The sequence below is a fragment of the Anolis carolinensis genome, unplaced genomic scaffold (genome assembly GCF_035594765.1).
Source record: "Anolis carolinensis isolate JA03-04 unplaced genomic scaffold, rAnoCar3.1.pri scaffold_13, whole genome shotgun sequence".
In the NCBI taxonomy this organism is placed as follows: Eukaryota; Metazoa; Chordata; class Lepidosauria; order Squamata; family Dactyloidae; genus Anolis; species Anolis carolinensis.
The window spans coordinates 15,767,703-15,794,518 of record NW_026943824.1 but is presented as its reverse complement, the minus strand read 5'-3'; the positions used below and the strand labels follow the sequence as shown (position 1 = coordinate 15,794,518).

The 26,816-nt window shown below is 41.1% G+C and overlaps 1 protein-coding gene across 1 annotated transcript in view; it reads left to right on the top strand.

Annotated features, from left to right (window-relative positions):
• LOC103281463 (ankyrin repeat and fibronectin type-III domain-containing protein 1) overlaps window positions 1-26,816 on the top strand; it is a 292,661-nt gene that overhangs the window by 124,802 nt on the left and 141,043 nt on the right. Inside the window, exon 5 of the mRNA XM_062964550.1 lies at window positions 21,222-21,262. Coding sequence (XP_062820620.1) covers window positions 21,222-21,262 — 41 coding nt within the window. The remainder of the gene's footprint in view (window positions 1-21,221; window positions 21,263-26,816) is intronic.

Genomic DNA, 26,816 nt, shown 5'->3' with positions numbered 1-26,816 from the left:
TCCATTATGTTATTAATTAGTTTTATGAACAGATGTATTCTTAAAAGGGGACATTTTCCATGGAAAAATCTACTGGTGGAAAATTCTCTGAAATATTTCTTGTCACAGAAAATTTTCCAAACCCACATCCCTCTGCAAGCATGCCAATGAGGCAGCAATGTCCTATATTCTTAGTTCGGCACTTGGGTGGCAATTCAGGAAGTCAATACAGTAGATAAAAGAAAAACCAAAGAAGAGGCTTTCTTCATCAAAACAAAGGCCTGCCTGGTCCAGCATCACCTGATCACAGCTCGAGATGCTTATCTGTTCTCAAGATGAAAAGCACACGTCTTTGTTTTAGATGGATTAGGAATCTGCTTCTCTGGCCCTGGAACTCAACAAAAAAGCTCCTGTTTTGTAGCAGATTTCCTATGAAGTGGGTGAGGTGGTAGTCCTTTGTGATATTATAAATTTCCTGGAATCAGCTGCCTTTCAAAACCATCTTCTATGTGCTGAGTGAGGTTCAAAACTTGTGATGTGCCATTTTTTCCTGAAGCTTGTTGTGGAATCATACAAGGGTCTATTTTTTCCCATAATTCTATGCAAATTAAGTCTCTCCATAACTTTGTAAAGATGGCACAACTAGGAGATAGGTCTATACCTTTTGGGATCATTACGGTCTTTGCCTGGTTTCAAAATGGCGAGGACTCTTCATTTCCTCCAGAGAAAGAGACAGAAATATAATAATAATAATAATAATAATAATAATAATAATAATAATAATAATAATAATAATAATACATCACATAGTCTAGGAGAGGAATTTTCCAGGGAGATTCATTGTCCGCTCTGCTTTTCATTATTGCCATGATCCCTCTGTCAACAATCTTACAAAAAACAAATCTCGGCTATCAAACATATAAGAATTCTCACAAAATTTCGCATCTGATGTACATGGATGACCTGAAGCTGTATGGGAAAACGGAAACTGAAATCCAGTCTCTGACCAACACTGTCCAAATTTTTAGCACTGATATCAGCATGGAGTGTGGCTTGGACAAATGTTCAACAGTGGCATTGAAGAAGGGAAAAATCATTGAAAGTGAGGGCATAAATATGCCTAATGGCCAAACAATAAAGTGTCACCAGCCAGAGACCTATAAATATCTGGGCATGAACATCAAGCATGAACATGTGAAGACTGTGGTCAGCAAAGAATACACACAAAGGGTCAGAAAAATTCTCAAAAGCAAGCTCAATGGAGGCAACACCATCAAGGCCATAAACACCTGGGCCATACCTGTCATAAGATATACTGCTGGCAACATTAACTGGACACAGATGGAACTGGACAATTTGGACAGAAAAACAAGAAAACTCATGACCATTCATCATTCACTGCACCCTCGAAGTGATGTTGACCGGCTATATCTGCCTAGAAGATCAGGGGGCAGAGGACTCTTGCAAGTAAAACAAGCAGCCAAAGAAGAAGAACATGCCCTGGCAGAATATGTAAAGCAAAGTGAAGAACCTGCTTTGATTGAAGTCAAAAATCAGAAACTCCTCAAAGCACAGCAGACAAAAAACCAGTACAAGAAAACCGCACTACAAACTAGAGCTGACAGCTGGCACAACAATACATTGCATGGGAAGTTCCTTGACAAAATTGAAGGAAAAGCTGATAAGGAGAAGACCTGGCTGTGGCTCACGAATGGGACCCTGAAGAAGGAGACAGAAGGCCTGATCCTTGCAGCCCAGGAGCAAGACACCAGGACAAAGGCAATTCAGGCCAAGATCGAAAAATCAGCTGATGACCCAAAATACAGACTGTGCAAGGAAACCGACGAAACCATTGATCATATCCTCAGCTGCTGTAAGAAAATTGCACAGACAGACTACAAACAGAGGCACAACTATGTGGCCCAAATGATTCATTGGATCTTATGCCTCAAGTACCACCTCCCAGCAGGAAAGAACTGGTGGGATCACAAACCTGCAAAAGTATTGGAAAATGAGCACACAAAGATACTGTGGGACGTCCGAATCCAGACTGACAAAGTTCTGGAACACAACACACCAGACATCACAGTTGTGGAAAAGAAAAAGGTTTGGATCATTGATGTCGCCATCCCAGGTGACAGTCGCATTGACGAAAAACAACAGGAAAAACTCAGCCGCTCTCAGGACCTCAAGACTGAACTTCAAAGACTCTGGCAGGTGCAGGTGGTCCTGGTGGTGATGGGCACACTGGGTACCGTGCCAAAAGATCTCAGCCTGCATTTGGAAGCAATAGACATTGACAAAATTATGATCTGTCAGCTGCAAAAGGACACCCTACTGGGATCTGCACGCATCATCCAAAAATACATCACACAGTCCTAGACACTTGGGAAGTGTTCGACTTGTGATTTTGTGATATGAAATCCAGCATGTCTATCTTGTTTGCTGTGTCATAATAAAATAATAATAATAATAATAATAATAATAATAATAATAATAATAATAATAATACATCACACAGTCCTAGACACTTGGGAAGTGTTCGACTTGTGATTTTGTGATACGAAATCCAGCATGTCTATCTTGTTCGCTGTGTCATAATAAAATAATAATAATAATAATAATAATAATAATAATAATAATAATAATAATAATAATAATAGTATATGGCAGTATAAAGGGGCCTCATTCAGTTAATAGAGTTAATTTCGGATTTATTACTCAAGTAATTGCTCCCTATAATATTAAGCTTGTATTTTTGAGTTTGTTCAAGGCAGCCTGGATGGAGTCTTGGGTCGATCGCCCCATTGGTATGCCATGAATTTGATCTGGCGCAATAGGAAACCATTAAAATTTGGAACAGATAACTGTCTCCTATCTTTATATGGGAACATCACAGTTTCTAGTTTTATTCTGGGGTTTTTGCCATTGCAAATATCATTCATTCTTTTATATAACTGTTTTCATATGATACTCTCTGAAGAGTGGATAATGATTCATGGAGAAATAGGGATTTTTCCCCTCCCTTCAAGCCTGTCTTGCCAGTTAATGAGTTTGGGAACATGTCCCAAAAAAATCTTTTTTCCCTCCAGGCTTTTTATAATGCACTCAAATTATTCTCTACGACGCTTCCTTTATACAGTCTGACGCCTAAATATTTAATTGCCTTTACAACTACTATAAATGCTAAATCTAATTGTTTGCTTTTGATGCAACATGTCAATAGTAAATGTCTACTGTTGTCTCTTTTAAAAAAAACAAAGGTGATGAATAGGACTTTATTATATCATTAGCACATTAGCAGGCGGATCCCATGAGTATCTATCTAGAAGTATATTTTTTTCAAATAAGTATGCATAGGAATGTTGCCTTAGGGGATCAGATAGGATCTTGAGAGCCAGTAAAATTTTTCTCGTCTCTTTAAAACTCGAAATTACAACTATTTGCACAACGTGGGAGATGATTTCCGTATCCTCCTTAATTTATGCATCTCTAATCTAAAGTTTTATGCAATCCAAGTTCTTCTATATTTTAAAATTACAGTAGAGTCTCACTTATCCAACATAAACGGGCCGGCAGAACATTGGATAAGCGAATATGTTGGATAATAAGGAGAGATTAAGGAAAAGCCTATTAAACTTCAAAATAGGTTATAATTTTACAAATTAAGCACGAAAACGTCATGCTATACAACACATTTTACAGAAAACGTAGTTCAATACACAGTAATGCTATGTAGTAATTACTGTATTTATGAATTTAGCACTAAAATATCACGATGTATTGAAAACATTGACTACAAAAATGCGTTGGATAAGTGGGTGTTGAATAAGTGAGACTCTACTGTACTGAAATTAATGAATAGGTTTGCAAATTTTGCTGAAGTCTTTGTACAGGGTGGGTGGTGCCTGACTTGAACACAGTTTACGTGAAAGGGACTGTGGCGCAACTGGTTAGTAGCCTGCTGCAATAAATCATTACTGACTGAGAGGTCATGAGTTTGAAACCAGTCCGGGTCGGAGTGAGCGCCCGACCATTTAATAGTCTAGCTCGCTGTTGACCTATGCAGCCCGAAAGACAGTTGCATCTGTCGAGGAAGAAATGTAGGTACTGCTTTATGTGGGGAGGCTAATTTAACTAATTTACAACACCATTAAAAAACCTTCCAGCAACATGTGGAAGAAGCTTCCAACCATTAGTAGTCTAGCTTGCTGTTGACCTATGCAGCCCGAAAGACAGTTGCATCTGTCGAGGAGGAAATTTAGGTACCGCTTTATGTGGGGAGGCTAATTTAACTAATTTACAACACCATAAAAAACCTTCCAGCAGCATGTGGAAGAAGCTCCCAAGCATTTAATAGTCTAGCTTGCTGTTGACCTATGCAGCCCAAAAGACAGTTGCATCTGTCGAGGAGGAAATTTAGGTACCACTTATGTGGGGAGGCTAATTTAACTAATATACAACATCATAAAAAACGTTCCAGCAGCATGTGGAAGAAGCTCCCGACCATTAATAGTCTAGCTTGCTGTTGACCTATGCAGCCCAAAAGACAGTTGCATCTGTCGAGGAGGAAATTTAGGTACCACTTATGTGGGGAGGCTAATTTAACTAATTTACAACACCATAAAAAACCTTCTAGCAGCATGTGGAAGAAGCTCCCGACCATTAATAGTCTAGCTTGCTGTTGACCTATGCAGCCCGAAAGACAGTTGCATCTGTCAAGTAAGAAATTTAGGTACCACTTTATGTGGGGAGGCTAATTTAACTAATATACAACACCATAAAAACCGTTCCAGCAGCATGTGGAAGAAGCTCCCAACCATTAATAGTCTAGCTTGCTGTTGACCTATGCAGCCCGAAAGACAGTTGCATCTGTTGAGGAGGAAATTTAGGTACCGCTTTATGTGGGGAGGCTAATTTAACTAATTTACAACACCATAAAAAACCTTCCAGCAGCATGTGGAAGAAGCTCCCGACCAATAATAGTCTAGCTTGCTGTTGACCTATGCAGCCCGAAAGAGTTGCATCTGTTGAGGAGGAAATTTAGGTACCGCTTTATGTGGGGAGGCTAATTTAACTAATTTGCGGCACCATTAAACTGTAGTATGTGGAAGAATGAGGAAGTACTCCATCAAGGACTTGGTGTTACAAGTGGACGGTGAAGCGGTAGCTCTGCCTGTGGCGGGAATCGAACATATACTCATGACGCCGGAAGCTGGAAAATGTTAAATTGCCTCTGTGTCTGTCTATATAGGTTGTATGTCTAATGTCATTGAATATTTGCCATGTATATGTGCATTGTGATCCGCCCTGAGTCCTCTTCGGGGTGAGAAAGAAGGGCGGAATATAAAAACTGTAAATAATAATAAATAATAATAGGAGTATTAGCAGAGCTCAAATGAGCATGAGCCAAGAGTGTGATGCTGCAGCTCAAAAGGCCAATGTACTATCAGAGTATAGTATCAAGATTGAGGGAAATCCAAGTCCCACTGTGTTCTGGTTTGGCCATCTGAATGATAGGACTCGGAAAGATTTACAACAAAATACAAGCATAAAGGTTCGGTAAAGGTTTTCCCCAGACATTAAGTCCAGTTGTGTTCAACTCTGGGGGTTGGTGCTCATCTCCATTTCTAAGCCAAAGAGCCGGCGTTGTCCGTAGACACCTCCAAGGTCATGTGGCCACAGGCATGACTGCATGGAGCACAGTTATCTTCCCGCCGGAACCGTACCTATTGATCTACTCACATTGGCATGTTTTCGAACTGCTAGGTTGGCAGAAGCTGGAGCTAACAGCAGGAGTTCACTCCGCTCCCCTGATTCGAACCTTTTGGTCTGCATGTTCAGCAGCTCAGTGCTTTAACATGCTGCACCACCCAGGGTTTCCTGGTGTAAACCATAAGCAATAATTATTAAGACATACAACAAAATTAAGTGAAATCAACAAAAATAGAGACACCAAATAATTTTTTTTTCCGTGTCAGGAGCAACCTGAGTTGCTTCTGGGGTAAGAGAATTGGCTGTCTGCAAGGATGTTGCCCAGGGGACGCCCGGATGTTTTGATGTTTTTACCATCCTTGTGGGAGGCTTATCTCATGTCCCCCCTGGAGCTGGAGCTGAGAGAGGGAGCTCATCCACGCTCTCCCCGGATGGGATTCGAACCTGGCAGCCTTCAGGTCAGCAGTCCAACCTTCAAGTCACAAGGCTTTAATCCACTAGGCCACGGGGGCCCCTGACACCAAATAATACAAAAAAATACAAAAATAAAACAACATGTTAAATTGACATAAATAAGTATCATTCATAAGTAAAAATAAACAGTGGTTATGCTATATAAAGGGCCCCCGGTGGCACAGTATGTTAAAACACAGAGCTGCTGAACATGGGGACTGAAAAGTCGCAGATTCGAATCTGGGGAGTGGAGTGAGCACCCACTGTTAGCCCCAGCTTCTGCCAACCTAGCAGTTTGAAAGCATGCAAATGTGAGTAGATCAATAGGTACTGCTCCGGTGGGAAGGTAACAGCGCTCCATGTAGTCATGCCAGTGGCCACATGACCTTGGAGGTATCTACAGACATGCGAATGTGAGTAGATCAATAGGTACTGCTCCAGCGGGAAGATAATGTAGTCATGCCGGCCACATGACCTTGGAGGTGTCTATGGAAATGCAAATGTGAGTAGATCAATAGGTACTGCTCTGGCGGGAAGATAATGGCACTCCATGCAGTCATGCCGGCCACACGACCTTGGAGGTGTCTATGGACAATGCCGGCTCTTCGGCTTAGAAATGGAGATGAGCACCAACCCCCAAATTCGGACATGACTGGACTTCACGTCAGGGGAAACCTTTACCTTTTCTATGCTATATACCAACTAGCTGTGCCCGGCCACGTGTTGCTGTGGCGTTGTCTGGTGGTGTTGGTGAGAAATGGTTGAGGTAGTGGTGGTATTGAATGTGTGTTGTATGGTTGTCTTTATGTTTAGTATGCATTTGGTTGTTTGTGTACTGTGAAAGTGGTGACGATAGAGGGGGTCTATGTGTGGAGCTTAGCCCTCTAACTGGCAGCAATTGGATAAAAACAATTATTCCTCTCCCTCTAATTAGGACTTAATTTTTCTTTTATTTTTGTTGTATCAACCTAGAGCCGTGGATGATGGGTTGTGTTGTCAATTTTCGAGGTTGGGGGGCCTGTGGTTTTGTTGTTTTGTCCTAGGCCAAAATTTCATTACCCTTTTATATATATAGACTAGCTGTGGCGAGGTCTGGTGGTATGGGAAATAAAGTATTTGAGGAATTGGTGGTAGTTAAGGTAAAGGGTAAAGGTTTTCCCCTGACGGAGCTTAGCCTTCTAACTGGCAGCAATTGGATAAAAACAATTGTTCCTCTCCCTCTAATTAGGACTTTATTTTTCTTTTCTTTTTGTTGTATGAATGTAGAGGCATAGATGAGGGGTTGTGCTGGCAAGTTTAGTGTTTCTGGGATGTGTAGTTTTGTTGTTTTGGCCTAGGTCAAAATTTCATTACCCTTTTATATATATAGATAAAAGATCCCAACCACTGGTCTGCTTTGAACTGGATTATATACACTGCCATACGATCCAGTTCAAAACAGATAATCTGGATTTTATATGGCAGTGTCGATCCAGCCTATGTGACATTCAGAAAGCTTTTTACTGTTGCAAAATATTGAGTTAAGGGGTAGAGACCCACTGTTTAAGACGCAGCAATGTATGCAACTTGAGTAACTGAAGGAGCTTTGAAACCCATTCCTCAAAAGCAGGGGTCCCCAAACTAAGGCCCGGGGGCCACATGCGGCCCATCAAAGCCATTTATCTGGCCCCCACGGCACAAAGGCAGAAGGGGGTTGGGCTAAATGACCCAAGGGTTCTCCTCTTCTCATTATTATTATTATTATTATTATTATTTATTAACATTGAGGCTGGGAGGCCATCTGTCAGGGGTGCTTTGCTTGTGCTTTTGGTGAACAAAGGCAGAAGGGGATTGGACTCAATGGCCCAAAGGGTCTCTTCCAACCCTCTTTATTATTATTATTATTATTGACACAACAACATTGTATGACACAGAAAACAAGATAGATATGCTGGATTTTGTATCACAAAATCACAAGTTGAACACTTCCTAAGTATCTAGGACTGTATTATTATTATTATTATTATTATTATTATTATTATTATTATTATTATTATTATTATTATTATAAGTATGACACAGCAAACAAGATAGATATGCTGGATTTTGTATCACAAAATCACAAGTTGAACACTTCCTAAGTATCTAGGACTGTATTATTATTATTATTATTATTATTATTATTATTATTATTATTATTATTATTATAAGTATGACACAGCAAACAAGATAGATATGCTGGATTTTGTATCACAAAATCACAAGTTGAACACTTCCTAAGTATCTAGGACTGTATTATTATTATTATTATTATTATTATTATTATTATTATTATTATTATTATTATTATATGATGACACAGCAAACAAGATAGATATGCTGGATTTCGTATCACAAAATCACAAGTCGAACACTTCCCAAGTGTCTAGGACTGTGTGATGTATTTTCGGATGATGCGCGCAGATCCCAGTCGGGTGTCCTTTTGCAGTTGGCAGATCGTGATTTTGTCAATGTCTTTTGTTTCCAAATGCCGGCTGAGATCTTTTGGTACGGCACCCAATGTGCTGGTCACCACCGGGACCACCTGTACTGGTTTTTATTATTATTATTATTATTATTATTATTATTATTATTATTATTATTATTATTATTATTATTATTGCTTGGTGGCCAACTATAGTCTGGCCCTCCAATGGTCCAAACAATTGTGAACTGGCCCTCTGTTTAAAAAGTTTGGGGACCCCTGCTCAAAAGTGTCCTGGTTCCAAAGTAGGACTGTGCGAAATATCAGAAATTCATTCTGTTTTTGTATCGAATTTTGTACCCCCGGAATGCTATTTTCGGGGAGATTCTTCTCGAAATGAAAATTACGAATTTGAATTACGACCCCTCTCCAAATTTCTCAGAATCTTCCCGAAAACAGAACGGATTTCTGCCGTTTCGCAGACCCTGCTTCCAAAGCATTCGGCTGCCATTCAGGCCCTTTTTGTATGTAAGAAGCGCAATAAAGTTTCAGCCTAAAAGGGGTTCCTTTATTAGTTGTGTCATGTGTGAAAAAAAAAAGTCCTTTCCTGTGGAGCCGAGACTAGATTTCTTTGTATAATGAAGCGGTTAAGATCCATAAAGGGGCCTTGATATACGCCGTGAGTCCGGACTCTGTGTTTCTGAATCCCGTCGACTCGTTTTACTGACCAAAACAAACCCGCGTTTTTCTCCCCCGTCCACGGCTGCAAGGCCAACACAGTGATTTTCCTCATGCGCCTTTGACAGTACAGTCAGCTGAATTCATATTACATAATCTTTATTTCTGGCTGTATGCTCAGAGTGGTAAAAAAAACTTACTCGCAGAGTGTAATTTTTCATGCTGCCAACCTGTTTCAGGAGGCTCGAAAAATCATAACAAGACCTCTTGTTGAAGGGACTTTAATGTGGAAATTGCAAGAATTATGAAACCCAAACCAGCTTGCTCTTTCTATATACATATATATATATAATTTTTATTTTATTTTTTCAGACTCTCCTCTGCTTCTGAGTCATGGCCCACTCTTAAGTTAGAACCAAGGCTGTGTAATGTTGTTTCATCAGAGACCACCTTGGAGAAAACCTCCTATTCAAAGAGTATCAGCTGAAATGACTTAATTTTGTTTAAAACTAGCTGTGCCCGGCCATGCGTTGCTGTGGCTAGGACTTAATTTTTCTTTTCTTTTTGTTGTATGAACGTAGAGGCGTGGATGAGAGGTTGTGCTGTCAATTTTCAAGGTTGTGGGGTGTTTAGTTTAGTTGTTTTGTCCGGTGCCGTGATTCCATTACCCTCTTATATAAATAGATGAGTTTCTGTGACTTTAGCAAAGTCATTGGTATCCCAGAGATGCCATAGTATTTGTTTGCACGGTGTTCTCGATGTTCAACTTTGAAGAGTTGAACCACTCTTCTTCTTGCCTCTGCGGATTCCCATGCGATGTTCCTTTTCCATATCTTCTTTCAGAGCTGCAATCTATCTATTAGGCATGTCCGATCGATGAAAAAAATGTTTCAATTCTCATTTCTAAAGTAGGGGGCGCTGGCGCTTTGATATAGAAAGTATTTCTGATTTTTTCACCCAAAAATTTCGGATATTTCCGAAAATTCGTAATGATTCTAAATGTTTCTAAAATGGCGGATGCGCATGTGCAATTGCAAAAAAAAAAGGAACCCGGGGGAGGGGGGACTTTTACAAGGCTCTCCCGCCCTCATTTCTTGAGCTATCCTCATCAACCCTAGCCCCCACCTTTGCGTCCATCATGGAGGCTTCTGATTGGCCGGGGAGAGGCAGCCATGTTAGGCTGCAGTAAGCTCCCATTCTAGGTAGGTTGCAGAAACAAAAATTTTTAAAAAAATATTAAAAAAATATTTTTAAAAAAATTTGGGGGGAAAAATTAACGAAACATTAAGAGACAATTAGAGAATGGGCCAACAATGGTTCGAATTACATTGCTGGTTGCGCTGTGAGACAATGTCTCGGAATGCGTATCAAAAAGCGAGAACAATCCGAAATAATTCCGATATACGATTCAAAACGATTTTTTGGACATGTCTAATATATATAAATGTAATGTTCGTTTTTACTATGAAGTAAACAACAAAACCACTGGACCAAATCACACCAAATTTGGCCACAAAAGACATAGTCATCCAATCTAGGTCTTTCAATTAAAAAACCCTTAAAAATTAGGTCCAAGGGAGACCACTCACCAATCATGTAAGGTAGGCAAGATCGGTTACACATGGCTGTATAGTATTATGAAGAACTGTTAAAATCAAACTAGTTGTAGCATTGAAACAGTAACTGTTGATCTTCCTCTTGAAGTAGTATATTCACTGTCTTTGTGCAAAAAAACGTGGGCAGAATGTGGAAAATATGGTGGTTCTACGGCTTGATTTGATTCTGTTTTGTCCTCTGTTGAAACTGGCCAACAAGAAAACAGTTCCTCTTTTTTGTCTCTTCTTCAGCCCGTGTTGGCAAAGGGCTGTGCTATGAATTACTTCTTGGCTAGGTTCTTATGGAATAATTGGGGAAACTTTCCAGGCGCAATTGACTGTCATTTTGGGGACATTCTAATGTAATATTTGCCTAATTGGGCTACAATTTAGGAGGCTTGGGAAAGGAATGTGTTCCTTCCACTGGAGAAAATTGCTTTTAAAAGATGAGCCTTGGTATTTTTAAAATGGGTTTTGCATCCATCATGCCCTTCCTAAAATCTTCCTAAGGAAATACTCAAAAGGCAACAGATTTCACCCGATCGGAGACGCTAAACCAGGCCAGCTCTGGTTAGTATTTGGATGGGAGATTCCCAATGAATGCCAGTTGTTATAGGGTCTGTTTCCGAGTATACACTTCCGAGTATCCTTTGCCTAAGAAAACTGTGAAATTGTATAGGGTCGCTGTAAGTTGACTGACGACATATGCGCACTTGCCCACTAAAATAAGGATCCAAGAAAGCATTGCCATAGATGCTCAACATCTCTAGAGTTGGACCATTCCTTCCAGCTGGGCTAAATTTTGCAAACATGGTGGCTGCAAAAAAGCTACATTCTGCATTCCTAAATGTCCATGTTCCAGAAGAATTCTCTCATGATGTTTTGCCGTATAGCTCCAACTGTCACTTTGGCTCTGCCCATCTCCGCCCACATCTGTGGCAGGCATCCTCAAAGGTTGTGAAGCCTGTTGGAAACCTCCAAGAGACACCTCCCAACAAAGGATTCCCCCAGGCGGGAAGCAGCCAAGCTTTGAAGCTGCAAGGCTATTCAGTGCTTATCAAGGTGGCCAATTGCAACATTCACCCTTGCCTCAAAGAGGCAAGAGTTCTTTCTCCCATTCTGGACATTCTGCAGATATATAAACCCCACTTGCCTAGTTTCCAACTGTAAAGGACTATGAATGACTGAGGTTCTTTCAGGCAGGGGGAATCTTTTTATCCCACCCGCTGCCCCAAATTTGTAAAGAACTAATAACAACTGCCACCAATTTGGAAAGATGCAACCACCAAAGACTCAGGGAGGAGACCTTTTCCTGTGTTTTTCCTTTCTTCTTATTATTAATTTTAGATGGTAGCGTAACTTAGTTTAGAATATATGCGACAGAGGCTTAGATGTTGGAAGAACAATAACAAGTTTATTCCGGCACAGAGCTTAGTGGTTACAATGTTGTTTCTCACTTAGAGGTATTCTTATTAACAGTTACAATACTAGAATGAGATGAATCAAACTCTCTAAAGTATCACTTCTTTTACTTAAAGTAGTTAAAACCTATTCCTCTGCTCCTTTCTAACTGTTACTTCAATGGATCTCAGTGAGTCCAGCTGGGATTGGTTCCCAAAGTCTGAAACTTGGACTATCCAGTGACTTCAAACCACAGTCACCCCTGTGATATACTATCACAGATTCTCTGTGCCTTTCCAGGACACAGACTACATAAAATAAGTCACCAAACTTATTTAAAACCGACTCAAAATGAACAATTGAGTCTCCTTGATACCATCAACCTAGAATCAATCTTCCCTGTGCCTCATCAGAGCACAGACTGACTTTCTTTTTTAAACTCTGCACTTCTTCAACTAAACGGCAGTTGGCTCCGCCTACATCTCCATGGCAACCAGCCTCTGAGTGCTGAGATGCAATAACTGTAATACTTACCCTTTTAAAACATAAACACACAATTAAACATAACATCTGCAAACCAAAATTCGTACTTCATTACACCAACAGACCTCACAACCTTTGAGGAGGCCTGCCATAGATGTGGGCGAAATGTCAGGAGACAGTGCTGCTGGAACATGGAAAAATCACAGTAACCCAGAGCATAGGAACCTTCAGATGAGTACATAAATATTTGATCTTACTGTGAAAAAAGTACAAAATAAATTGCTTGAGCTGGATACTTGAGCTGGATACCTCTACCCTGCCATAGAATGTCCAGATTATCTGCTTTGAACTGGATTATATGGCAGTGTAGACTCACATAATCCAGTTCACAGTAAATAACGAGGATTTTTAATCTGGATTATATGGCAGTGAAGTAGCCGTATAATGCATAGTAATCCATAGCAGCGTGGCAATGATTTTTTAAAGGTTTCAAGGTATTAAATCATGCACACAAAACATTTTCTTTTCTTTTTTTGTTGTGGAATAATTTTTAATTCAGACAGGGTTGTTGTGTGTTTTCCGGGCTGTCTGGCCATGTTCCAGAAGCATTCTCTCCTGACGTTTTGCCCACATCTATGGCAGGCAGGTTGTGACAGGCAAAATTCAGACAGGCAAAATGTTGATTTTAACTCTTGTTTGCTACTCTTTTTAAAGTATCACTTGAACCAAAACACTCCTTATATATCTGTCTATCTTTCTGTCTCTCTCTCTCTATATATATCTACTGTATATACTCGAGTATAAGCCTAGTTTTTCAGCCCTTTTTTAAGACTGAAAAAGCCACCCTCGGCTTATACTCGAGTGAGGGTCCTGGTGGGCTTATATTTGGTTCAGCTTATACAAGAGAATATATGGTACATTTATTATTTTTCTCTATTATTATTAGTATTATTACATTTATTATTTTTCTCAAATATTGTTGCTACTCTTACATTTATTTTACTCTATTTTTATTATTATTATTAAGACATTTATTATTTCACTCTGATATTATTATTATTATTATTATTATTACATTTATTATTTTCCTGTATTTATTATTATTATTATTATTATTATTATTATTATTATTATTATTATTATTACATGTATTATTTTACTCTATTTTTATTATTAAAAGGATACATAAGCACATTTGCATTGAAGAAGATGAGAATAATTATTTAATCAGAGTTGGACAGTCTTAGCTTAAATTTGAGTTTTATGTAAATATTCAAAAACATTTAACCTACTGATGCCTCAATTAATGTAATTTTATTGGTACAGTAGAGTCTCACTTATCCAAGCTAAACGGGCCGGCAGAAGCTTGGATAAGCGAATATCTTGGATAATAAGGAGGGATTAAGGAAAAGCCTATTAAACATCAAATTAGGTTGTGGTTTTACAAATTAAGCACCAAAGCCTCATGTTATGCAACAAATTTGACAGAAAAAGTAGTTCAATACACAGTAATGTTATGTTGTAATTACTGTATTTACGAATTTAGCACCAAAAAATCACGATATATTGAAAACATTGACTACAAAAATGGCTTGGATTATCCAGAAGCTTGGATAAGCGAGGTTTGGATAAGTGAGATTCTACTGTATTACATTTATTTTACTCTATTTTTATTATTATTATTATTATTAAGACATTTATTATTTCACTCTGATATTATTATTATTATTATTACATTTATTATTTCCCTGTATTTATTATTATTATTATTATTATTATTATTATTATTATTATTATTACATGTATTATTTTACTCTATTATTATTAAAAGGATACATAGGCATATTTGCATTGAAGAAGATGAGAATAATTATTTAATTAGAGTTGGACAGTCTTCTCTTAAATTTGAGTTTTATGTAAATATTCAAAAACATTTAACCTACTGATGCCTCAATTAATGTAATTTTATTGGTATCTATTTTTATTTCTGAAATTTACCACTCTCAGCTTATACTGGAGTCTATGTTTTCCCAGTTTTTTTGTGGTAAAATTAGGTGCCTCGGCTTATATTGGGGTCGACTTATACTTGAGTATATACAGTATATATAAATGGCCAAGATTGCCCCATCTTTGCTTTGTAAAAGTAATCAATACGTCCCAGTCTTTTCTTGAAGACTCTCTAGAAATCCATTTCGATGTTCCTGGCATCCATTTGGGCTCCCATTTTTTCCGTATTTTAATGCCAATCATGAGCCGTGGTGGCGCAGTGGGTTAAACCCTTGTGCCGGCTGGACTGCTGACCTAAAGGTTGGGTTGCATTTTATGTAAATGAGAGATGTTGTCATCCAGAAATATAACTTTGGTAGCCATACCAGTCCACAACAAAACCACTTTCTCCCATTATTTTAACGATTTAATATGCAGCTCCTAAACTCTGAGTCATCAGTCAGGTGAATTATCAAAAAAGTATTGCGAACAGCTAGGCTTGATAGTGAGTCATGGAACCACAAGGAATTCGGAGGCAAGACTGGAAATGTTCCCATCCAGGCACCTAGATATTTCTGTGTAAACAGCTAATACTCAGAAAAAGTATATGGGGATGTTAGTATATCGTAAGCGTTCTCTCAAGTCTCAACCACTTCAAAATCTGGCAGTATCACAGGAGTATTGCTTGAATTCGCCTATTTTTTTCCCATCTTGAAGCTAGAAAAAAACGGGAACTAATAATAATCCCTTTTGGATGACAAAGTTATATTTTGCTTGCAAGCAGAATGGTTGATGTGAAAAGAGCATCGAAGGAGCATCCATTGCTCTAGTAAAGACATTCTGAGTGTATAGTTACACCTGCTTAACTTCAGCATTATTATTATTATTATTATTATTATTATTATTATTATTATTATTATTATTATTATTATTGACACAGCGACATAGTATGACACAGCATGCTGGATTTCGTGTCACAAAACCCACAAGAACATGTGGGTCACATTATTGCTTTGCTTGGCTATCGGAAGATCTGTGTACAATGGGTCCTGTGAGATGTTGGTTGCAGAAACAGAGTGTTGACTTCTTTCGTGATGGCTTTGGAAAACTTGTTCATCGTTGGCAGAAACGTATCCAATTGTCTGTGGAAAAGTGAATAGTGGTTGTTAAAGAGCACAGTCTAAGGATCATTTCAGTGTTTGATTTATTAAAATATTCCCATCCAAACCCAAGTAATGAAGGTGGAGGCATTACTTTTATTTCAACCCTCGTATTTGTGTTTGCTTGCACAACGAATAAGGTATGTGCTGCATGCATAGGAATTTGTGCCTGTTTTTTTTCCAAACTTTAGTCCGGCCTACCCCAGCTGCTTGAGACGGTGTCGGAGTGGTCCCTAAGGTTTCCCAGACTCATTGTCTTGGGAGATTTCAACGTCCACGCTGATGCGGACTCTTGTTCATTAGCAGCTACAGACCTAGTGTCCACCATGGAGACACTAGGACTCTCGCTTTGTAGTACTGGGCCTACGCATCAGGCGGGACACACACTAGATCTGATCTTCAGTGCAGGAATTCAAGTGACCCAAGTCTCTACTATAGAGGTTCCATGATCTGATCACTGTGCCCTAAGAGTCCAGTTGGAGCATCTGGGCTCGCCCAAGGAATCTTATGGAACCCAGTAGGTTCCAAAACGCTCTGAGAGATCTGGAGCCAGTCACCGACTCGATCGATGCACAGGTGGACTCATGGAACACCAGGCTATCCAATGCACTCGATGAGATCGCCCCTAGACGCCCTCTCCAACCTCACAGAAACCGGTCTCCTTGGTTCACCGAGGAACTTCGACCGATGAAGCGAGAAAAGAGACGGCTAGAGAGCGTGTGGCGAGAACTCCGTGACGGAGTATCGAGATCAGCCTATAGGGCTTTCATGGAGTCCTATGAACATGCTATCATTGCAGCAAAGCGAGCATATTACACCTCTCTGATAGCGTCTGCCAGCTCACGCCCGGCAAAATTGTTTAAAATTATTCAATCTTTAACGACGGTCCCTGTCGTCCCAAAAAGTGATAATCAGACTGAGGCTTTTCAGAGCTATTTTACCGACAAGATCTCGCTACTACGCCGGGACCTCCCTGCCACAATCGACACAGTGAGAGAACTTGGGACGCCGTGGCCACTTGCTGGGCCCACCCTCGACCGATTCATCCTGCTGGACGCAGAGGCTCTCGATAGGCTCATAGCTGCAGTTAGACCGACCACTTGCTTCCTCAATCCATGTCCCTCATGATTAGTGAAATCCTGCCTGGAGGGATTACGTGACCCGCTGCTGAAGATAATAAACAGCTCCCTTGAGCAAGGAGTCTTTCCAGAGGGATTAAAAGAGGCAGTGGTCTCTCCTCTGCTGAAAAACCAGATTTAGATTGTTTGGTTCCCTCCAGCTACCGCCCAGTTTCGAATCTTTCATTTCTGGGCAAGGTGATTGAAAGGGCAGTAGCGGTGCAGCTGCAGCAGTTCCTAGATGACACAGCCGGACTGGATCCTTTCCAGTCTGGCTTCCGTGTGGGGCATGGGACAGAGACTGTATTGGTTTCCATCACGGATCATCTCCGATGCCAGCTTGACCAGGGCGGGTCGGTGCTGCTTGTGTTATTGGATCTCACAGCAGCATTTGACCCAGTCGATCACAATCTTCTGACCCACCGCCTTGCCGTTGCTGGAGTTAGGGGGACAGCTTTAAATTGGCTGGCCTCCTTTCTTCACAACCGTGGACAGCGAGTGGAGAGGGGAGGCCTGGTCTCTGAGAGGTCCCCTCTACTTTATGGGGTGCCTCAGGGGGCCATTCTCTCCCCTCTGTTGTTTAACATCTATATGCGACCACTTGCTCAGCTGGTCCGAGATTTCGGGCTCGAGTGTTATCAATATGCTGACGACACTCAGCTTGTGTTAAAGATGGAGGGCCAACCGGAGTCTGTATCCGACAGTTTTCACCAGTGCCTCGAGGCCATTATTGGATGGTTGCGTTCCAGTAGGTTGAGGGTGAATCCAGCAAAGACGGAGATCCTATGGCTGGGCCGACCGGGCAGTGGGGATATCCAGTTGCCAACCCTGGATGGCGAAGTGCTACGCCGGTCTCTACTGGTAAAGAGTCTGGGAGTCCTCTTGGACCCTTCATTGACGATGGAGGCCCAGGTCTCCGCCGTTACCAAAACTGCCTTTTTTCATCTTCGGCCGGCTAGACGGCTGGGCCCCTCTCTGTCTAGGGACAACCTGGCTATGGTGATCCAGGCTACAGTCATCTCGAGACTGGATTACTGTAATGCCCTTTACATTGGCCTTCCTGTGTTGGTGATCCGGAAGCGCAAATTGGTGCAAAATGCAGCTGCCCGGCTCCTTGCGGGAGTCCTGATAAGATGCCACATAACACCAATCTTACGGCAGCTGCACTGGTTACCAATTGAGCACCGGATCACTTTCAAAGTGATGGTGCTTACCTTCAAGGCCTTGCATGGTCTAGGGCTGATGTATCTGAGGGACCGCCTCACTCCCTACAAACCCCAGAGATCCCTCCGTTCTGAGGACCAAGACCTACTGGAAGTCCCCAGTTTTAAGACTTTTCATCTAACTGCAACTAGACGCAGAGCCTTCTCAGCAGTGGCACCGTTTCTCTGGAACACTCTACCACCTGAAGTTCGTGCCTTGCGGGACTTGTCGGCCTTCCGCAGGGCATGTAAGACACACCTGTTTCAACAGGCTTTTGAGTTCTGTTGTTGATGTTTTAAAAGGTGCTTTTAGGATGTTTTTAAGATGTTTTTAAAGATGTTTTTTAAAGATGTTTTAAAGATGTTTTTTAAATTGTTGATTTTAGCCGGTTCTTCTAAGCCGCTCCGAGCCCTAGGGGAGTGGCGGCATATAAGTTTGAAAAATAAATAAATAAATAAATAAAATATAATCATATGATATAATCATAGATCTGGAAAAGACCACCAGGGCCATCCAGTCCAACCCCAGTCTGTCTTTTGGGAAAAATGGCATACTAAGAAGTTCATGCCAATACACCTCTCCCATTGTTCAATTCATGCTGAATCCTTGTGTGGAATTGGCCACATTTGTAGCAGCTGTCAATAACGGCTGTTCAAACACACATTTTGAAACCCTTCCTACATCTCCATGGTGGAACTCTTAAGCTTCCTCAAACTCAGGAGCCCGAGCTTTCACTTTTCATCTTCCTTTGCCCAGAATTCTACTTGGTGTGGCTTTAGGGGTCTCAATGGAGACATTCCTGCTCCATTGATCAGTATTCAGCCTCGGCGCTTCCCACTGCCTTGGAGTCGGTTTGTGGCCATTGCCTGGCAACCGGCATGTAAAAGTACAACACCAGCTCCGGAGTGCAAGCATGCGGCTAGTAGGCAGCAAGTCCCAAGTTCTCCTGGAAGGGCGAGAAGGTTCAGAAGGAGGAGCGTGGTGAGATAAGCCAGGAGAAGAAGAGAACGACAGGTTAGTTGCACAGTGAAATGAGTCATTTCGCCTAAGACGGTTACTCTGCCGTTCATTTCTTCTCCTCTTTGGCTTCTTCCACTCATGGGGACACAGTTAATAAGGGTCTGGAAGGAGCTCTGTGGCTTGAAGATTGGTAAAGATTGGTGCTCATCTCCATGTCTAAGCTGAAGAGCCGGCATTGTCTATAGACACCTCCAAAATCATAGACATGGAGTGCCATTACCTTCTCGCCGGAGCAATACCTATTGATCTACTTACACTCTGGGGGTTGGTGCTCATCTCCATGTCTAAGCCGAAGAGCCGGCATTGTCCATAGACACCTCCAAAATCATAGACATGGAGTGCCATTACCTTCTCGCCAGAGCAGTACCTATTGATCTACTTACACTCTGGGGGTTGGTGCTCATCTCCATGTCTAAGCCGAAGAGCCGGCGTTGTCCATAGACACCTCCAAAATCATAGACATGGAGCGCCATTACCTTCTCGCCAGAGCAGTACCTATTGATCTACTCACACTCTGGGGGTTGGTGCTCATCTCCATTTCTAAGCCGAAGAGCCAGCGCTGTCCATAGACACCTCCAAAGTCATAGACATGGAGCGCCATTACCTTCTCGCCGGAGCCGAACCTATTGATCTACTCACACTCTGGGGGTTGGTGCTCATCTCCATTTCTAAGCCGAAGAGCCGGCGTTGTTCATAGACACCTCCAAGGTCATGTGGCCATAGGCATGACTGCATGGAGCGCTGTTACCTTCCCTACTGATCTACTCCCATTTGCATGTTTTCGAACTCCTAGGTTGGCAGAAGCTGGGGCTAACAGTGGGAGCTCACCCCGCTCCCGGATTCGAACCTGCAACCTTATGGTCCACAACTTCGGCAGCTCAGCGCTTTAATTTGCTGCGCCATTGGAGGCCCATTCAAAATTCAGTGATACAAAATATTAAAAGTCCTCAACACGGATATGTGTGTCATACTGCAATCCTATCAAATACAGTAGAGTCTCGCTTATCCAACATAAACGGTCCGGCAGAACCCGTTTCAAGCGAATATCTTGGATAATAAGGAGAGATTAAGGAAAAGCCTATTGAACATCAAATTAGGTTATGATTTTACAAATTAAGCACCAAAACATCATGTTATACAACAACTTTGACAGAAAAGGTAGTTCAATACGCAGTAATGGTATGCTGTAGTTACTGTATTTACGAATTTAGCACCAAAATATCACGATGTATTGAAAACATTGACTACAAAAATGCGTTGGATAATCCAGAACATTGGATAAGCGAGTGTTGGATAAGTGAGACTCTACTGTAGTTCAATACGCAGTAATGTTATGTAGTAATTACTGTATTTACGAATTTAGCACCAAAATATCACTATGTATTGAAAACATTGAGTACAAAAATGCATTGGATAATCCGGAACGTTGGATGAGCGAGTGTTGGATAAGTGAGACTCTACTGTACTAACAACCGTAAAAACAGGTTATAACATTCCTCTTTTGCTTTGGCTCAGTACTAAGATGGCTATATGATGCAAATCTAACGCACACCTTATTTTGCCAAGGTGCTTTAGCCAAAAAAAGATGAGCATTTGATTCAAGTAAATAGGGTAATGTGGCTCAAAATGCATTATCTGGCAGTGTAGATCCAGCCATTGCCTTGTTTCTACTGCCCATAGTTCTGGAATATCTCCTAGCTTCCTTTCCCCAAATTTTCACGGGAAATGATGTCTTAATGCTTGGCCTTTATTGGGACCATCTCCTGGCTTGTGTGGAAAAGTTGCTCTTTTGGACACGCGTCAATCCTTTTAGTCACCGACAAGCTTTAGACTCTCAAATGCATCACAAGACTTTGCAAAGTTGAAAACCTAAAAGTCTTCGGACCCAGTCGTATGTACTATGTTGTGCTTTGTGATGCTAGTGTTGCTCTGTGTTTGTACCTAAGGGGAAAGGGAAGGTTAATTGCGTTCTTTTTTTGCCTTGCAGAGTCTTGGATCGTCAGACAAGAAGGAGTTGTACCCCGCAAAGTAAGTCTTGGGTTGAATTTCAGTGACATTCTTTGAATGAAGACAATATACAAGTGCTATATAGTCTTGGATGATCAGCATCCTCTGTTGCTTCATTGCACTCCATTATTCTCTTTGTGCTGCCTTAGCTATTAAACAAGCAAACCAAGTTGGACCCCAAAAGTATGGAACCCTGTGCAGACGGGGAAGCCTTAGCATTGAACGGTTGTGTTGTTAAAGTGCGAAATATGGAACCCTGCGCAGACGGAGAAGCCTTAGCATTGAACGGTTGTGTTGTTAAAGTGTGAAGTATGGAACCCTGCGCAGACGGGGAAGCCTTAGCATTGAACGGTTGTGTTGTTAAAGTGTGAAGTATGGAACCCTGCGCAGATGGGGAAGCCTTAGCATTGAACGGTTGTGTTGTTAAAGTGTGAAGTATGGAACCCTGCGCAGATGGGGAAGCCTTAGCATTGAACGGTTGTGTTGTTAAAGTGTGAAGTATGGAACCCTGCGCAGACGGGGAAGCCTTAGCATTGAACGGTTGTGTTGTTAAAGTGTGAAGTATGGAACCCTGCGCAGATGGGGAAGCCTTAGCATTGAACGGTTGTGTTGTTAAAGTGTGAAGTATGGAACCCTGCGCAGATGGGGAAGCCTTAGCATTGAACGGTTGTGTTGTTAAAGTGTGAAGTATGGAACCCTGCGCAGACGGGGAAGCCTTAGCATTGAACGGTTGTGTTGTTAAAGTGCAAAGTATGGAACTGTGCAGATCCCAGTCAGGTTGCCTTCTGCAGTTGGCATTATTATTATTATTATTATTATTATTATTATTATTATTATTATTTTGTATGACACAGTAAACAAGATAGATATGCTGGATTTCGTATCACAAAATTACAAGTCGAACACTTCCCAAGTGTCTAGGACTGTGTGATGTATTTTTGGATGATGCGCGCAGATCCCAGTCGAGTGGCCTTTTGCAGTTGGCAGATCGTAATTTTGTCAATGTCTATTGTTTCCAAATGCCAGCTGAGATCTTTTGGCATGGCACCCAATGTGCCCATCACCACTGGGACCACCTGCACTGGTTTCTGCCAGAGTCTTTGAAGTTCAATCTTGAGGTCCTGATAGCGGCTGAGTTTTTCCTGTTGTTTTTCATCAATGCGACTGTCACCTGGGATGGCAACATCAATGATCCAAACCTTTTTCTTTTCCACAACTGTGATGTCTGGTGTGTTGTGTTCCAGAACTTTGTCAGTCTGGATTCGGAAGTCCCACATTTTCCAATACTTTTGCCAGTTTGTGATCCCACCCGTTCTTTACTGCAGGGAGGTGGTAGTTGAGGCATAAGTTCCAATGAATCCTTTGGGCCACGTAGTTGTGCCTCTGTTTGTAGTCTGTCTGTGCGATTTTCTTACAGCAGCTGAGGATATGATCAATGGTTTCGTCGGCTTCCTTGCACAGTCTGCATTTTGGGTCATCAGCTGATTTTTCGATCTTGGCCTGAATTGCCTTTGTCCTGATGTCTTGCTCCTGGGCTGCAAGGATCAGGCCTCCTGTCTCCTCCTTCAGGGTCCCATTTGTGAGCCAGAGCCAGGTCTTCTCTCTCCTTATCAGCTTTTCCTTCAATTTTGTCAAGGAACTTTCCATGCAATGTTTTGTTGTGCCAGCTGTCAGCTCTAGTTTGTAGTGCGGTTTTCTTGTACTGGTTTTTTGTCTGCTGTGCTTTGAGGAGTTTCTGATTTTTGACTTCAATCAAAGCAGGTTCTTCACTTTGCTTGACATATTCTGCCAGGGCATGTTCTTCTTCTTTGACTGCTTGTTTGACTTGTAAGAGTCCTCTGCCCCCTGATCTTCTAGGCAGATATAGCCGGTCAACATCACTGCGAGGGTGCAGTGAGAGATGAATGGTCATGAGTTTTCTTGTTTTTCTCTCCAAATTGTCCAGTTCCTCCTGTGTCCAGTTTATGATGCCAGCAGTATATCTTATGACGGGTATGGCCCAGGTGTTTATGGCCTTGATGGTGTTGCCTCCATTGAGAATTTTTCTGACCTTTTGTGTGTATTCTTTGCTGACCAGTTTTCACATGTTCATGCTTGATGTTGTTCAGCTGTAATATGCCCAGATATTTATAGTTCTCTGGTTGGTGACACTTTATTGTTTGGCAATTAGGCATATTTATGCCCTCACTTTCAATGATTTTTTTTGATGATGATGATGATGATTATTATTATTATTATTATTTTCTCTCTTCATTCACCCAACCGCCTTTGTCATCATTGTCAGGCATTGCAGACAAAGGGAACTAGGCAAAGATCTTCCTCTCTGACAGAGATGGCCGTCGACTAAACAATTCTCGGTGCCAGCTCCACTTATCCCCCCTTCTAACCATAAGAGTTGTATATGTTGCGATGTGTATTATGTGAGGAAATGTGGCTAAGCTACTGTAATTTTGAAACAAAGTTTTCTACGCATCAAATTAACTTTGATATTTTGTACACAATGCCTATATTGGGATAGTGTAACACATGAGGATATAAAGAAGTTGACATTGAGTTACATTTGTATCTGTGCTCCTTGTTGAATTCTCCTTTTCTGTGTCTTCATGGAAGATGTAAACTTACGGGAGAAAGTGGTGTTGTCGTCCTTTGGCAGCACAGATATCTTGCTGTGTTAACTGTAATAAATCCCTTATTCCGCTCCACGGAAGAGCTGGTCTGGGCCAAACAGTTCAGTTACACTAACTAGTTGCTGTCAATTTATTCTGAAATGCTTCGTGCTTATGCTATGGCATCTAAATTTAGCATTATTCTTACGCTTGCTTCAGGGCACTTGGTAATTGCTAGTTTGGGGAAAAGGAGTGTGAACTGCCAGCAAAATTACCAAATTGTCAATCCTTCAACGGCATGGTTCACTCCGGAGGTTAAGGTACATTGTCTTGACTAATATGTACTGCATTACTCAGCCCTGGCGTTTCTGGTGTCAGGTACAGTCTCCTTGACGGGAGGGTTGCAAAGATGTGCAACAATATCTAAACTAAAATCACTCGAAGTTGCGGACGTGCTTCTGCAGAGTTGCTCAGCTTCTGGCAGAATTGGGTCTTGTCTATTAATATCAAGACAGGTACATATCAGTAGCTTCCATCCTAAGTGTATATGCTTCTCGAGATACATCTGCAATTTTTCCTGTGAAACTATCTTCAGTGTACGCAAGGATTGTACGTATTGCAGTTTTCAACTTCTCAGATAATGGACCTACCTTCGAACTAAAAAATGTTGCAACACAATCACTTCTTGTCCCGATTTCCCCACTTTTTGATCCCATATGTCTATTTACTGCTTGTCTGGCCATTGCCCTATCTATCTATCTATCTATCTATCTATCTATCTATCTGTGCGGATTGATTATGATAAATGGAAGCTCTTAGGTGTGCCCGCGATCCAGAGTCACCCGCAGAACGATAACATGCCACTCAGGTTTGCAGAACAAAAATAAGGAACGCTACTAATCCCAAGAGATCAAGAAAAACAGTCGTGATTACAATGGTCCCTCTAAACCAGTGATTCCCAAAGTGGGCGCTACCGCCCCCTGGTGGATGCTGGAGCGATCCAGGGGGCGGTGATGTCACCTATTAGGACACGGGGCGGGGCCAGAGGAGGGGAGGGGCCTCTTCTCAAGTGCCAGAGACAGGGCTGAGCACCTGAGGCACCTGTTAGGATACACAGGGGGCGGAGCTAGAGGAGTGGGCGTGGCTTCTTCCAAGAGCCCAGGACAGGGCTGAGGCTCTATACCTCTCCTGAGGCGCTTGTTGGGACACAGAGGGTGGAGCTAGGGAAGGGGGCGGGGCCTCCTTCCAAGAGCCCGAGACAGGGCTGAGCCTCTATACCTCTCCTGAGTATTATTACTAGCTGTGCCCGGCCACGCGTTGCTGTGGTGAAGTATGAGGCCCCTTCTACACAGCTGGATAAAATGCACACTGAAGTGGATTATATGGCAGTGTGGAGTCAAGATAATCCAGTTCAAAGCAGATAATATAAGATTATAAATGGGTTATATAGCTGTGTGGAAGGGTATACCGAGCAACCCAGAGCAAATACTGTCAGTCCCATAGTGTAGTTCGTCGGTTAAACTATATGCGTTTGGTAACAATAGACTAAGTCTTAGACTAAGGCCCCTTCTAGACTGCCATATAAAATCCAAATTATCTGCTTTGAACTGGATTATCTGGCAGCATATATTGTGGCGCCCGGGCTGTGGCGCAAGCTGGTGAGCAGCCAGCTGCAGCCAGCTGGGACCAATCACTCTGACCAAGAGTTCGAGGCCAGCTCGGAGCCTGTGTTTGTCTTCTGTCTTTGTTCTATGTCAAGGCATTAAATGTTTGCCTTATATGTGTAACTACTAACTAGCTGTGCCCGGCCACACGTTGCTGTGGCGAAGTATGGTGGTATGGGAAATAAAGTATTGAGGAATTGGTGGCAGTTAAGGTAAAGGGTAAAGCAGATAATATAAGATTTTAAATGGGTTATATAGCTGTGTGGAAGGGCCTTGAGTCTACACTGCCATATAATCCAGTTAAAATCAGATAATCTGTATTTTATAGGCAGTGTGGAAGAGGCCTAAGTGAGGCCTAACTCTGCCTGTCCCCTGGGCTGAATGGGTTGCTAGGAGACCAAGTGGGCGGAGCTTAGCCTTCTAACTGGCAGCAATTGGATAAAAACAATTCTTCCTCTCCCTCTAATTAGGACTTTATTTTTCTTTTCTTTTTGTTGTATGAATGTAGAGGCATGGATGAGGGGTTGTGCTGCCGAGTTTAGTGTTTCTGGGATGTGTGGTTTTGTTGTTTTGTCCTAGGCCGAAATTTCATTACCCTTTTATATATATAGATATATAGAATATATAATATACAACATAACTTACAATAATATATAATAATATAATATATTGTATATACATATAATATTGATAATATAATGCATCACGATATAATACTGATAATAATACAATATAATAATATTAAATATATAATTATATATTAAATGTAATATTACTAATAATATTACGATATAATGATATAGTACAATAAAGTAATTTAATGCTAGTATTATACTATTCTAATAATATAATGTATTGTATGTATATATAATTTGTGAGCCGCTCTGAGTCCCCTTCAGAGTGAGAAGGGCGGGATATAAATGTAATAAATAAACAAACAAATAGGTCTAGGCCGAAATTTCATTACTATATATATATATATATATATACTATTATTATTGTAGTATATTATTATATTATTACATTATATTATTATTATTCATGACTACATTGAAACTAGAATAGAGAGAAATCAGCATGGAAACTGCAAGAGGTACCATAGATTGTTGTACATGGAAATAATGGTAGTAAATAGTTTTTGATTTATTGAATACAGTTATATATTACAATTATATATTTTTGTTATTTAAACTATGCATATTGCGAAATTATGATTTTTTTTTTTCTCGAAGTGACACACCACCCAAGTCATGCTAGGTTTTTTGGTGAATTTTGACACATTAAGCGCAAAAGGTTGCCCATCAT